This window comes from Stenella coeruleoalba, assembly GCF_951394435.1.
Source record: "Stenella coeruleoalba genome assembly, chromosome: 18".
Classification (NCBI taxonomy): domain Eukaryota; kingdom Metazoa; phylum Chordata; class Mammalia; order Artiodactyla; family Delphinidae; genus Stenella; species Stenella coeruleoalba.
The window spans coordinates 3300747-3314620 of NC_137164.1; the positions used below are offsets into that span (position 1 = coordinate 3300747).

At 42.0% G+C, this 13874-nt stretch overlaps 1 protein-coding gene across 5 annotated transcripts in view; it reads right to left on the reverse strand.

Annotated features, from left to right (window-relative positions):
- Positions 1–7157: 7157 nt before the first annotated feature.
- The window catches only part of MTMR6 (myotubularin related protein 6), a 30698-nt gene continuing 23981 nt past the window's right edge, over positions 7158–13874 (reverse strand). For 3 of the 5 annotated variants that reach the window (XM_079903440.1, XM_079903439.1, XM_079903436.1), the window contains one exon: positions 7158–12119. In XM_079903440.1, coding sequence (XP_079759566.1) covers positions 11859–12119 — 261 coding nt within the window. In that variant the 3' untranslated portion in view covers positions 7158–11858. The remainder of the gene's footprint in view (positions 12120–13874) is intronic. The other 2 variants (XM_079903438.1, XM_079903437.1) reach the window with 2 other exon arrangements.

A 13874-nucleotide genomic window follows, 5' to 3' on the forward strand; every position in this document is an offset into this window, starting at 1 on the left:
TTGGTCTTTAATATACTTCCATTCCTTTAACGGAAAAGTTATATAGATAAAGAATTTCTTTTCTTCCCAGTCATAAGCGCAGTCTGTATCCATGGTCTCCACTTACTCTCTCCTTCAACTATAAAGTCGCTGAAATCTGATTTCTGCCTCTGCCATCTGATACTGAGACTGCTCTTGCCAGATGACAATGGCACAGAGAATTTCTACTCTTTAAATTAAACGACCTCTATGTGGCATTTGACATAGTGAGTAACTTTCTGAAACTCTTCTCACTGGAGCCTCTCTTTGGTTTTCCAGAGCGTGCTCTCTCCCTCTTGCTGTTTTTCCTTCTGTCTGCTTCTCAAGGTGTCGTTCTCAGATCTATCTCATTCTAAGACCTCCCGATAAATTGTAGGCACACCCTTAGCTTAATCCTCCACTAGCAACCGGTGGCTTCCAGACTTCCCTCTCTAGTTGAGGTCTCTTCCCTAAATACCAGTCCCATGGTCCAATATTTATAAAATATCTCCACTTGGATGTCCCATTTCCAACGTAATATGCCTAAAACCAAGAGCTTTTTCCCCCCACACACCTGCTTCTCCTCTTCTTCTCCTTACCTGGGTGAGTGGTGGCGTCAACCCAGGGACCCTACGAGAAATCTGGAAGTCACGCTGCCTCGCATCCGTGCACAGCCCAGGCCCTCAGCAAGCCCTGCCGCTCCCAGCCCTTCACCTGCTCAGCCCCACCCTCTCCACCAACCAAGTCTTACTTCAGGCCTTCATAACTGCTCTCCTGCGTGATCTCAGCAGCCTCCCTTTGACCCCCTCCAGCCCAGAGCAATCCTTCTACAATGCCAATCCGACCTCATGTCACTCGTGCCTCAAACTGCCTTTCCATCTTTGCCGACATAACATTCAACGTCACCCCTTACTAGTCTCTCATACTTTTCATTTAGCTCACATTCTGAGCTACTTACAATTCCCCACAAAAGCCATGATCTCCCGTATTTCTGTGCTCTTGTTCTAAATGGATAACTTTTTTCTTGACCTGGCCACAACCTACAGGTTCACCCCAAGCCTACTCCGGTGCGCAAACAAGTTCAAAAGGAAGCCTTTGACGACCCCTCCCCAAGCTGGGTTAGGATTCCTCTAGGCCGTAACGGTAATAATTTGCAGCAGCTGCAGCAAAAAAATAACAAAACAACAGCTAACATTTACTGAGGGCTAATCAGTCCCGGCGGTTCTCAGACCTAAATGTGCATAAGAAGCACCTGGAAATATGTTAAATTCCAACGTTCAGATTCATCTGGTGTGGACCTGGGATCTATCTGTTTAACGATGTATTCTAAGCGGCTCTGACACAGTTGATCCAGGAACGATATTCTGAAAAACACTGAACTACTGGCTCCCCTGCAATTCACTCAAAACGTTGCTGCCTAATTGATATTCATAAAACAGCTTTTACAATTTTAAAACATCAAGTACTTGGCACCAAACACGATTATGTGCTTCACACGTACCTGTCAACTGTCTTAAACCCAGTGAGGCTGGTATTATCTATACATAAAGGAACAAAAATTTACAGAGATTAGCTGGAGCAGATTCACGCATGGGGATGACAGGGGTCGAGCTTGGGCCTCGTTCCAGGTGACCATCTTGGGTCATTCACTACTATACGAAAGCAATAACCAAAGTTTCAGTGGCGTCCCCATGACAGTCAGCTGCCTCAAATCCTTGGCCTGGATTTGAAGACGCTTAAGAGGCTGCCCCTATGTGATAATTCATTTTACGTGTTAACGTGACTGGCTAAAAGATGCCCAGATAGCTGGTAAAACGTTATTTCTGGGTGTGTCTCAGGGCGCTTCCGGAAGAGATGAGCCTTTGAATCCTTGGACTGAATAAAGCAGGTGACCCTCCCCAATGTGGGCGGGCACCATCCAATCCGTTGAGACCAGAATAGAACAAAAAGGTGGAGGAAGGGTGAATTCACTTTTTTTTCCTTCTTTGAGCTGAGACATCCGTCCTCTCCTGCCCTTGGACATCAGCTTGGGCCTTTGGACTCAGACTGGGACTTACACCCTCAGCCTACCTTTCCCCCTTTCTCAGGCCTTTGGACTTGGACCGAATTATACCACCGGCTTCCCTTGTTCTCCAGCCTGGAGATGACAGATTTTGGGGATGGACATGTCGGCCGCCGTGACTATGTGAACCACATCGGTTCTGGTTCTCCAGAGAAACAATACAGATTTTGGTACCGAGAGCGACTCTAGAGGAACAGAATTTTAAGGATAAGTTTTCTGAATTGGTTCTTAGGATTTTGGAATATTCTCTCTAATCTGACTAGATTTAAAGATGCTAATGAGTCTATTTCCCGTAGTAAAGAGAGCACTGATGGTCCATGGGGTGAACTGTTTATAGAGATATGCCAAGTACCTGCATTGCATATGCTTAATCAACCACTTATAAGAAGCAAGGAGCTAAACGGCTGTACATGATACTTACAAATATTTTTGGAAATCTAAGGAATGTAGTGACACTGGAGGGTTCCTCCTAATGTCCCAGGCAAAGTGGTGAGAGAAAAAGATGAGCTCCTAATTCCCAGTACACCGCGCCCTGAACGCCCTCTGATAATTCTCCCATCCACATCTCCTTTCCTCTTATATTGTAAATCTCTTCTCTAATGCCTTCTTAGCTACCACAAGTACTCAGCTCTTCCTTAAATAAGATCCTAAGATCTCACAAGTATCGGGGACTTGGTAAGATGGCCCTCTACCTCGTAGGTGAGGAAACCGAGGCTCCGCGGGGAAGGGCCGTACCTGGGGGCACAGTGGCCGAGCCAGGACGAGGTCCTGGTTCTCCTGGCCTGAGGCCGGTGCCCCTTCCACACAAAACACAGCCTCGGCTCACTAACCAACAGGACAAAATGTCTTGCTCTTCCTGAGGATGAGCTTTATAGAGCGATGGGAATGTTCTACGACCGGATGGCGGGGTGGCACAACTCGATAAACTTCCTAAACATCACTGCACTGTGGACTTAAAATGGGTGAATTTTAGAGTAGGTAAACTGGGCCTCAATAAAGCTGTTAAGAATGGAAGCTTGCCCTAGAGAGTGGGGCAGAGTGGGAAGCGAGCGCGAACACACAGAAGGCTGACAGCAGTGCGCCGCAGCTACCGTGACTGTTTCCTCCTCGAGCTGGGGGTCCCCGTCCTTCCTGTCGTGTCAGCCCTCTTACTTGCCGCACTGGAAGGTAAGCTCCCTGAGGGCAGGGCGGGGACCCTCAGTGCCTTGTCCTCTCCCATCTCCCCAGCTGCCCACGGCAGGCCCTTCGAAGATTTGCCAAACGAATGAATGCGCGGGAAGCACGCAGCCTGTTTCTTACCATCCACTCGTTCCGGCACAGAGAATCTGGCTTCTCCCCCCCGGCAGGGGCTGACAGCCTGCCCAAAGTCCACAGATACGGAGGGGCTGCGGGGCGGAGCTGGGAATCTAACCACTGCTCTCCACTGCCTCCCATGAGCCCCGAACGCATGTTAGCTGGTGTCATCACCAAATCTGCAAAAAGCTGGACTATCTGCGTCCCAAGAGAGCGCCAAAGTAACCTGCATCATTTCTTCATTAAGAGAGGGATGTGGACGTTTTTTTCTAAAGCATAAGAAGGGTTTAGGAGTAACAGAAAGAGTGTGGATTTTGGACTCAGAACATGGAAGTGTGAGTCCAGACTGCTTGGCTGTGTGATGGTGGGCAGGTTCCTGCACAGAATGAGAAAAACGCCACCATCCTCGCAGGCTCACCATGAGACTTTAAGGGAACAGTGCCTGTGACGCACCCAGCACCCCACCTGGCACGCAACAGGCGCTCAAGAAGGGCCAAGCAAGACCCAGGGAAAAGGCATCAAAGGGGAGAAAGTCAGAAGACAGCACGAGTGAGAGAAGGCAGGGAGAAGGGCAGAAAGGTGGCGGAGTACATCTGTGTAAGTTTAAAACACACACACACACTTTAAGGGCGAGCATCCTGAGAGGCACGTTAGCTACATTAAATGGCTGCTTTGCGGGGACTGGAAGGAATACAAGGGAGATGAGAGGGTCACACAGAGCGAGACCACGGCCTGTGTGAGCAGCTGGTGACGTGCGACCCAACTCACCACCCCACAGAGCTCTCGTTCGCGCTCACACACGGGCAAGAGAGAAGGAAAGAAAGGCCAGCCTCTCTGCCCATCGACTTCTGTCCCCAGACTCCCTGATGTTCTCTCTCCCGTCTACCAGCTGCTCACAAACTCTCCCCCCCGCCCCCGCTGGCTCCCACGGGCCTAAGACCCTCCACAAATCCCCCCCGGCCCTCATCTGCCACAAACAACCCAGCCACGGCCCTCCTTCCCCTTCAGAGGCCAAGACCGCTTGCCAAGGGCTTGTGTCTTGACAGTCTGCCCGAAGTCTGCTATTTCTAAAGACCGTGTCATCGCACCAACTAAAGGCTTCAGGATTTACACCTTCCTACAGGAACTGTCTTGCGGTTGGATCACTTAAGAACAGAGGGCAGGAAAGCGATCCACTTCATCTGGGAAGCTTTGGGAAAGTAAACAGAGGAACAGAACTGGACAAGCGAGACCCCACTGCTTAGGTTTCTGCTGCCCCAAACAGGTAGGCACTTGTGGCTCCTGAGCTCGTACGGTGCGGCAAGTCCAAGTTGGTATGTGCTGTAAGCGGAAAGTATACCAGGTTGTGAAGACTGAGTACTAAAAAATATGTTAAATGTCACATTTATGACTTTTACCTCAACCACTTGTTAAAATGATAATATTTTGGATACACTGGGTTAAATAAAAGATATCACCTGTTACTTTTTAAAACATGGCTTCTCAGAAACACTAAATCCTTGGCTCGCACTATACTTGTATTAGAGAGCACTGGCCTGGACCCCTCACCACCGTCTTCAGTCACTGCTTTACCACAGGAACACCCTCTGATGGAAACGTAGGGCAATCTGGAAATCTGAATAATAGCTTCCCTGTTGCCCAATTTCACACTCATGGTGTTCAACACGTCTCCAACGCCATGTCTTTGACAGTATTCTGCCTTTGCTTTCAGATGGCTGGAATGAGTCTAGAATTTCTCATATATTTTACATGACCCTTTTAGCCATCTTGATTTTAATTTTCACATTTTTGGTAACCACATCAAAAGAAAAATTTAAGATGAGCTGAAGGATGATGGCTCGGTTTATGAGTCTGAGAAATGCTTTTCTGTCCTCTTCCTTGCTGAAGTGTCAGGTTTTCATGGTGGTCACTCTTCTAGTTTACCAATGCATGTCAAAAGTCAACCATAAACAACAGCTGGGCCAAAGCCAAAGACATGGTAAGAAAAGAAACTACAGACCAATATCCCTTACGGACACTGATACAACAATCCTCAACAAATACTAGCAAACTAGTTCAACAGCACATTAAAAGGATCATAGACCATAACCAAGTGGGATTTATTCCCAGAAAGCAAAGATGGTTCAATGTATAGAAATCAATCAGTGTAATATACCACATTAACAGAAAGAAGGAAAAACCCACATAGTCGATCTTAATTAATGCAGAAAAATCTGACAAAATTCAACACCCTTTCATGATTAAAAAAAAAATACCCGACCAATTAGGAAGAGAAGGAAATTTCCTTAATATGGTAAAGGCCATAAACGAAAAACCCATAGCTCATACTGAAAGATTGAAATCTTTTCTCCTAAGATCAAGAACAATATAAGGACGCCTGTTTTCACCACTTCTATTCAACATAGGACTGGATGTTCTAGCCAGAGCAATCAGGCAAGAAAAAAGAAACAAAAGGTATCCAAAGTGGAAAGGAAGAAGTAAAACTATCTCTGTTCACAGATGACATGATCTTACATGTATAAAACCCTGAAGATTCCACATACAAAAATGGTTAGAGCTAATAAATGAATTCAGAAAAGTTGCAGGATACAAAATCAACACACAAAAATCCGTTGTGTTTCTATATGCTAAAAATGAAAAATCTGAAAAGGAAATTAAGAAAATAATTCCATTTCTAATAGCATCAAAAAGAACAAAATACTTAGGAATAAACTTAACCAAGGAGGCAAAGACTTGTACTCTGAACACTATAAAATGTTGCTGAAAGAAATTTTAAAAAACACAAATAAATGGAAATTCCTTGTTCACAGATCAAGAAGACTGAATATTAAGACGTCAACAGTATCCAAAGCAATCTATTGATTCAATGCAATGCCTATTGAAAATCCCACAGCATTTTTGCAGAAATAGAAAAGCACATCCAAAAATTCATATGGAATTCCAACGGATCCCGAACAACCAAAACAATCTTGCAAAAGGTAAAAAGGCAACTACTGGGATACAAATCCAAATATATAATTACCAAAAGAAATGTTCTAAAGTATTTTAAAAATAAGACTACATAGTATAAAGACAAAAATTATAAAGTATAATTATACAAAGTTACACTAAATATACTCGTAATAAAGACAGTAAAACATGGATGGCAGAGCTAACACCAGACACGAGTCCATGTTGAGTATAAATGAATGAATTGAAATTCTGGTGATAAAATACATCTGCACATTATATCATAGGGAAAGGGTTAGTCTCCCTAAAATATAAAAAAAGATCTTAAATAAAGAAAAAAACCACTACCACCTGCTGGGGAAAAAAATGAGAAGACATGGACAGGCAATACACAGAGAAAGTAAAAATGACCTTAAATATATGGAAAAAGAAAAAAAAATCGATGCCTTACCCATCAATGCCTTACCCATCAGTATCTCCACCACACACACACACACACACACACACACACATTCACACACAAATACATACACATTTTGAACTATTTGGGTAAAAAAGCAAATTAAAAAAATCACAATTTTGAAACACCCAATGAAATAACTGATTTAGGCAAATATCAGTGGATAGGTTGTCAGGGAATAGGATATTCATTTTGATGCCAAAACATTACCCTGCAGAGCACCTGCTAAGTCCAAAGGGAAAAAATGTACCTTTATATCGGTGAGATCAACCAAGCGACCAAATTCAGCATCCTAAAAGTGAGCAAGCCTGACATGATACCCTCCTGAGGGATTCAATGTGAAGTACACAGCATCTTTCCTGAAATGTTAATCTGAATCTCATCTCGTGCCTACTTTACAGGAGGTATAGCAGATAGAGGAACGAGTTAAACTACACCACGAGGAAACAGCTAGACAAGCACAGAGGGCGGGGTGGTACTTCACAGCTGGTCTGGCTCAAGGAGTCAATGCCAAGGGGCAGAGGGGAGGCGACTGTTGGAGATAAAGAGAGGAGAGAGCTCTGGCCAGACACAATGGCCCGTAACCAGACACGAGTGCAAGCACAAGTAACAGGCCACCTGAGGACGGTGAGGGACTGGTCTTTAGATGAAATCAGATTTGTTCTCCTCTTAGGTGTGCCAGTGGTTTCATCATTCAGGATGGACCAGGTTACCCACAGTAACATAAGAGCCCAAACTCTCAGTGGCTCAGGACGAAGGTCTATTTCTCACTCCCACCCGTGAAGCACCGTTTCAGAAGTAAGATGCTCCCCGATCTACTGCTCTTTGTACAAGACAAATTCAGCTTCTCCTTTGAGAATGAGAGACTCCTACTGATCAGCGCAGGTGGTTGCAGGCGGTGCGCCTTGGAGTGTGATTCTCCTGCCATTTTGCATCAGAATCTCCAAGATATTTTAAAATGCAAATGCTTTATCGCTATGTAAATGCTTTTTTAACCCCAGAGTCCCAACCAACACTTGCTGAATCAGAAACTCAAAGCTAGGGCCTTAGGAGTCTACTAAGTCTTATAGCTCCTGAAGGCTGCTTTCAGTTACACATCCCACTATTTTATAAAAGTTGCTGTGCAAAGGATATTTTACTTGCTCAGTGATAACTAGAGTAGCATTAATACTGTTTATAAAAATGGCAGAAATTCGTGTTTGGTTTTTTTTTAATAAGATGGCAAGCACTATAGTATACTCTTTTAGGGACAGTCAACCATTCTAAATTACAGGCTTTTTTCTAGTACAGGTTCCTAAAGCTTATAGTGACTTTAAAAAAAAAATTTTATCGGAGTCTAGTTGATTCACAATGTTGTGTTAGCTTTTGCTGTACAGCAAAGTGAATCAGCTATACGTACACATACATCCACTCTATTTTAGATTATTTCCCCATATAGGTAGAGTGACATTTTTAAAAAGAGGTTCTACATTTTATTTAATTAATCGAGGTATGCTAATGCCAAATGGACAACTACAGAGCAGCCAACAGAATATCTCAAACCTGGGTAATGGAAATGGACCGATGTCATTCACAGTCTGCAACTGCAGGTGACTGCAGGCATTTCTTCCAACTCGGAATGCCAACTGGACATTGTCCAGTATTCTGAAGCTGACCTTCTGCACAAGGAAAAAAAGTCAGAAAACACTGGTTACACATCCGTAAGCATGGCCAGAATCCGGATCACTGACGACACCAAATACTGGTAAGAACGTGAAGCAGCAGGAATTCTCATTCACTGCTGGTGGGAATGCAACCAGTAAAGCCACTCTGGAAGACTGACTGGCGGTTTCTTACAAAATTGAACACACTCTTACCATACACGCCAGCAATCATGCTCCTTGGTATTCAGCCACACAAAAATCTGAACACAGACGCAGATGTTTATATAGCAGCTTTATTCATAACTGCTAAAACCTGGGAGCAACCCAAATGTCCTACGATAGGTGAATGGATAAATAAACTGTGGTCCACCCGGACAATGGAATATTATTCAGAGCTAAAACGAAATGAGCTACCAAGCCACGAAAGAACATGGAAGAACCTTAAATGTATATGACTAAGTGAGAGAATCTGTAACCAATCTGAGAGGTTACTTACTGTATGATTCCTGCTGTATGACATTCTGGAAATGGTAAAACTATGGAGATAGTAAAAAGATCGGTGGTTGCCACGGGGTTGGGGAAGGGGAAGGATGGTGGAGCATAGAGGATTTTTAAGGCAGTGAAAATACTCTGTACGATACGTAAAGGTCATTATACATTTGTCCAAACGCACAGAATATACAACACCAAGAGTGAACCCTAAGGTAAACTATGGACTTTGGGTGATTATGATGTGTCAGTATAGGTCCATTGATTTTAACAAATGTACCATCTGGTGGGTGATGTTAATAATGGGGGAAGCTATGCGTGTGTGGGGCAGGGGTATATAAGGAAATCTCTGCACCTCCCCTCCAATTTTGCTGTGAACCTAAAACTGCCCCAAAAATAATGAGCTTAAAAGATGTTAACCTGACACTACCCCCTGCCCTGCTACCCCACCAAATAATTTTTTTTAAAAAAAAGAGGTCTTCCAGCCATCTTTATTTAGCCATGATTCCCCAAGCTACTTCTAGCCTAAGCAACTTGTTCAAAACACCCCCAAATAAAGTCACACTCCTCTCTGCCAGGCAACTTCCTGTGTCTGATCACATCCAGGCCTGTCTCTGGAGAGACACTGCATCTTAAACGTACAAATTCGTTGGATACCACCTTCTATCAACAAGTTGAGAAGGACACAATAAAATACTGATATGACAGCAGGAAGTGACAGGATCACACAGAAAATGCAGGGACATTATCAACTATATCTGCTGAACCTTTTAGCGCACTATGCTTCTTTTAATATTTTGGTAATTACTTCTGTATATAATAATGATTATTTATCAACATCCCCTTTTGAAAAATTAACTGCTCAAACCTTATACTGTGATGACTGGTGTCATGTGCAGGTCCATTTGCTTACATGAGGGAGAAAAAACCCCACCACAACTGGATCCCATTTGTTTCTTCAAAAAAAATAATAATAATTCAATGTAAAACATGAACATTTAATTACCTTTAAACAATGTATGTAATAACGTACATGCTACACAATCCCAAACACACTGAACACAAATGCAATCTTATAAGACGTATACACAACTACTTTTTGCCAACATATACCCTGTAGGTCACTTAGGATGTTAGCTGGTTTCTCAGCCCAGGTGTGAGCATATAAACACACATATATATATGCCTCAAACTGAAGATTAAGATAATAAACCAAAGAGGTGAATGTAAGAAGTCTGCCGTGGAAGATGCTAAAACCACAATCAGTCACTGGAGCCAAGTAACAAGGCACGATAGCTTCCCTGTGTGGCCACAAGGCTTCAGTTTCTCGTCCCAGTGCTTCAATAGGGAAATAGACGTGGCTAAGTCACAAACTCTACTTCATGGTGCATTTCCGTCACTGTTTAAAAAGAAGTATTTTTCTTATTACATAATGCATTACAGAAAAGCATTGGAAAAATAAATAGGATAAGCTCATACAATAAAGCCTTTTTTTCCATTTGAAAAAGTTATTTATGTTCAAAATTAATATAACAGATGTAGCTGTAATAAAAAGAAGCGTAAGGGATCCTATGCAGATTTCCTAGTACCCTTCAATCATATCTTGTGCCACCCATGTTAAGTTGTCCATTTTAAAGCCAGCTGGGTGATACCGTCAACTGCAAGTCATTTTCTTTCTTTCTTTTCTATTTTTTTTTTTTGGTGCTTTAATAATATGTACTAGTACAGAGAATAAAGTTATCAATAACGTGGCAAAATGAAACTCTTCCTAGCATTTAAGTTTTTTTGTTAAACATTAACTTTGTATTAGGCTATCCTTAATTTTCCTTTTTTTCTTTTTTCTTCTATGTTAACAGAGAAGAAAAAAATGTTTCACAGAGAAAAATTCACGCAACCAAGCAAAATCTAAACTATCCGTATTCCCTTTTTTTGACTCCAAAATTCTTGGGTAAATTGAAAGTTTCTTCTAGGAAGAACAATTCACTGAGAGAGAAAACAGTTTAAAAATATACATATATGTACTATTCATTGTCTCTAAGAACAGTTTAGGGCTTTAGCTTCGTAAACTTCCATACTTATCAAAGGAATAAAGCCAACCACAGAACAAGAACCAACAGGATGCAGTAATCCATTCATAAAGGACAGTCAAACGTGCTTACACATATACAAGAAATCAACAGGGTAAGTCGTAAATAATAAGTCGTCAAATGTAGCACTAAACAAATTATAAGCAGAACAAAACCGTCGGTTTCGTTAATTTTGACCACGAAAGTGGGACCAGCCAAACATGGGCTTGGCAGTGTCCTTCGACCACCGTGTTGTTTCCACAGGGGCACTGCAGCGTGCAGCTCCTGCGGGGGCCAGGGCAGCTGCTCACAGACACAACCGGACCGACCAAGCGAAACACACAACCAACCACCTTGCTCTAGGCTCTAAAACTCAAGAGTGGTGTAATGAATAAACTGAGACTTTAAGGCTTCCTTAGAAATATTTTTCATGGCATTTCAACAATAAACACCACTAATAGGCAAAATTTGCAAATATTCATAGTTACATAGTTACACAATTGAAAGTACATGCCATGTCAATTATTAAGTAAGGGACCACTTTGTCAGTTTTGTTTTCTGGCAGTCAAATCATACTTATGGAAGGCTATTCCTATTTGACTGTAATTAACATGTAAATCATAGACATGTCAGTTCACTAGTGTACAGTACAAACTGCATCTGCAGTAAACTGGCCAGTACCACCTGCTTCTTAAAGAGCTGAAGGTCATTCATTTCTTGCTAGAAATGCAGCTAAACTGCCTTCTCTCCCAAGAGCAGTTAGCATCCTGACTTCAACTATCAACCTACTGGTAAACTCTAAGGTCATCACTAGGCAAATTCCTTGGGTCACGCACACAGACCATCCTCACAATAATCCACTTCTCGCACTGCAGGCAGCCAGAAAACTCTCTCTGAGCCTAACACGTCATTCTGGCCACGCCATACTCCGAGCTGACCACAGCAGGCTCCGCTTTGGAAAACTCGTCCGCGTACTCGCTGTAGCGGTTATCTGCGGGGTTGCTGCCCTCTATAGTTCGGAGAGCATCATTCACAGGCAGCAGAGTCTGCTCCTTGAGACACAAGGAGGTTTTGAGGGCAGGTGATTCAGGACGAACTGAATTTAACAATTCCTTGGTGAGAACTCCATCTGTCTGCTTATTTTTATGTTGCTTAATTTGCTAGAAACAAATCCAAATTTGAAAAAAATTACAAACTGTACACGCTACAGGTTCAATATATGTTAGATGAAAGTACACAAAAATCGAGCTTCTGCAAATGTTCTCTTTATGTACGATGCAAAATTAAATCTCAAAAAATTAAAATCTAGTGTGAGACATGGTCGAGAATCCCAACTGTCTACAACTTTTGCGATGGAAAACATATTTGACAGAAGTTCATTAGGCCTTCATATCTGAAAAGCACATACATTTCCTAGAAACTATAAAAAGTAAACATTTTATAATGAGAGAAATATATATGTGAGACAGTCACCCTGAAATCACAGCTATATAATGTAACAAACACACACTCATTTAGCTGAAGGTGTGATGGCCTGAAGAGCTTTCTTATGTGGTTTTCCTACAATGGTTTGGTAGGTGAGCACGACAGGCTATAGAATACAACAGAATTTTTTGGATTTTAAGAGATTTTAAAAGGATTCTTTGGCAGAGTTCTACACTCTCTAGATCCTTGGACTGATCTCCAGACAACCTTCTTGTACCGTCTATATCTTGGGCTTGCCTCTCCTACAGGTCACTCAGGCAGTCATGACCTCCTTATCTGAGAGGTGACCAGCAACACTCTTGTCTGAGAGGCAGACAGGATAGTCTCACTGAGTTATAACAATTGGCCAGGATTTCTTAAAACATGGACTTACTGATCCTTTTTGTTACATATAATGGTAAAGAAACGTCTTAGGGTGGAGAAGGATTTCTTAAACAAGATATATAAAAAGGCATAAAACGTAAAGACTGAGCAATTTGACTATATTAAAATTCACAGTTACTATATGAAACATACCATAAAGAAAATGGAAAAGATAAGAAAAGACTGGACAAAGCCATTGGTGATACATTTAACTAAATAAGAATTAGTGTGTGGTATATAAAGAATTCTTATAAATCAGTAAGAAAAAGGCAAATATGCCAACAGAAAAATGGTTTGAATAGGCCATTCGCAGAAAGGGAAAAATTCAACTTCACTCGTCATGGAAATCCGAAACTGCAAATAACTGAAATGTCTAGCAGAGCTGAATTGATGGACTGTGATACACTCACACAAGAGAATACGATACAGTAGCTACTGATAAAACAGATGAATTAAAGCTACGTGTATCAACGTGGATAAATTTCAAAACAATGTAGAGCAAAGTGAAGCATGACAGCGTGACAGCCTTTGTGTAGCTGTAAAACGTGGTTTCTTAAGCGGAGTGAAGGGCACCTGGGCATTCAGGTTATTTGTTGCCCTCTACATCTTATACATAACTACTTTCTTTTTTCCATATATAATAAAAATAATATTTCAAACCATATGCAACAATACTATAAATTGTTTGTGGATATAAACATATATAGAGGAAGTATAAAAATAGGCACAGGAATGACTAACACCAGATTCAGCGCAGCAAGTGTAGTGGGGAAGACTCAGTAGGGCTCACAGGGTCTGCAAATAGATCGATAATGTGTCTTCCCTTCAAACAGAAACATGAAAGGTCTGAATCAAATACCGTAAATCTTAAAACCTCACAAAGCCAGGTGGTGATAGCCTGATACTTATTATATCTCTATTTCTCTATATATTATACTTCAAATAGTTCAATATATTTTAAAATTCAGAGAAAGCGATTTAAACTAACCTGTTCAAAGCAGAGGAGACCTGATTTTGAAGCAACCATGGGTACTTACAAGATTTCTATTGATACGTATACTACCTTT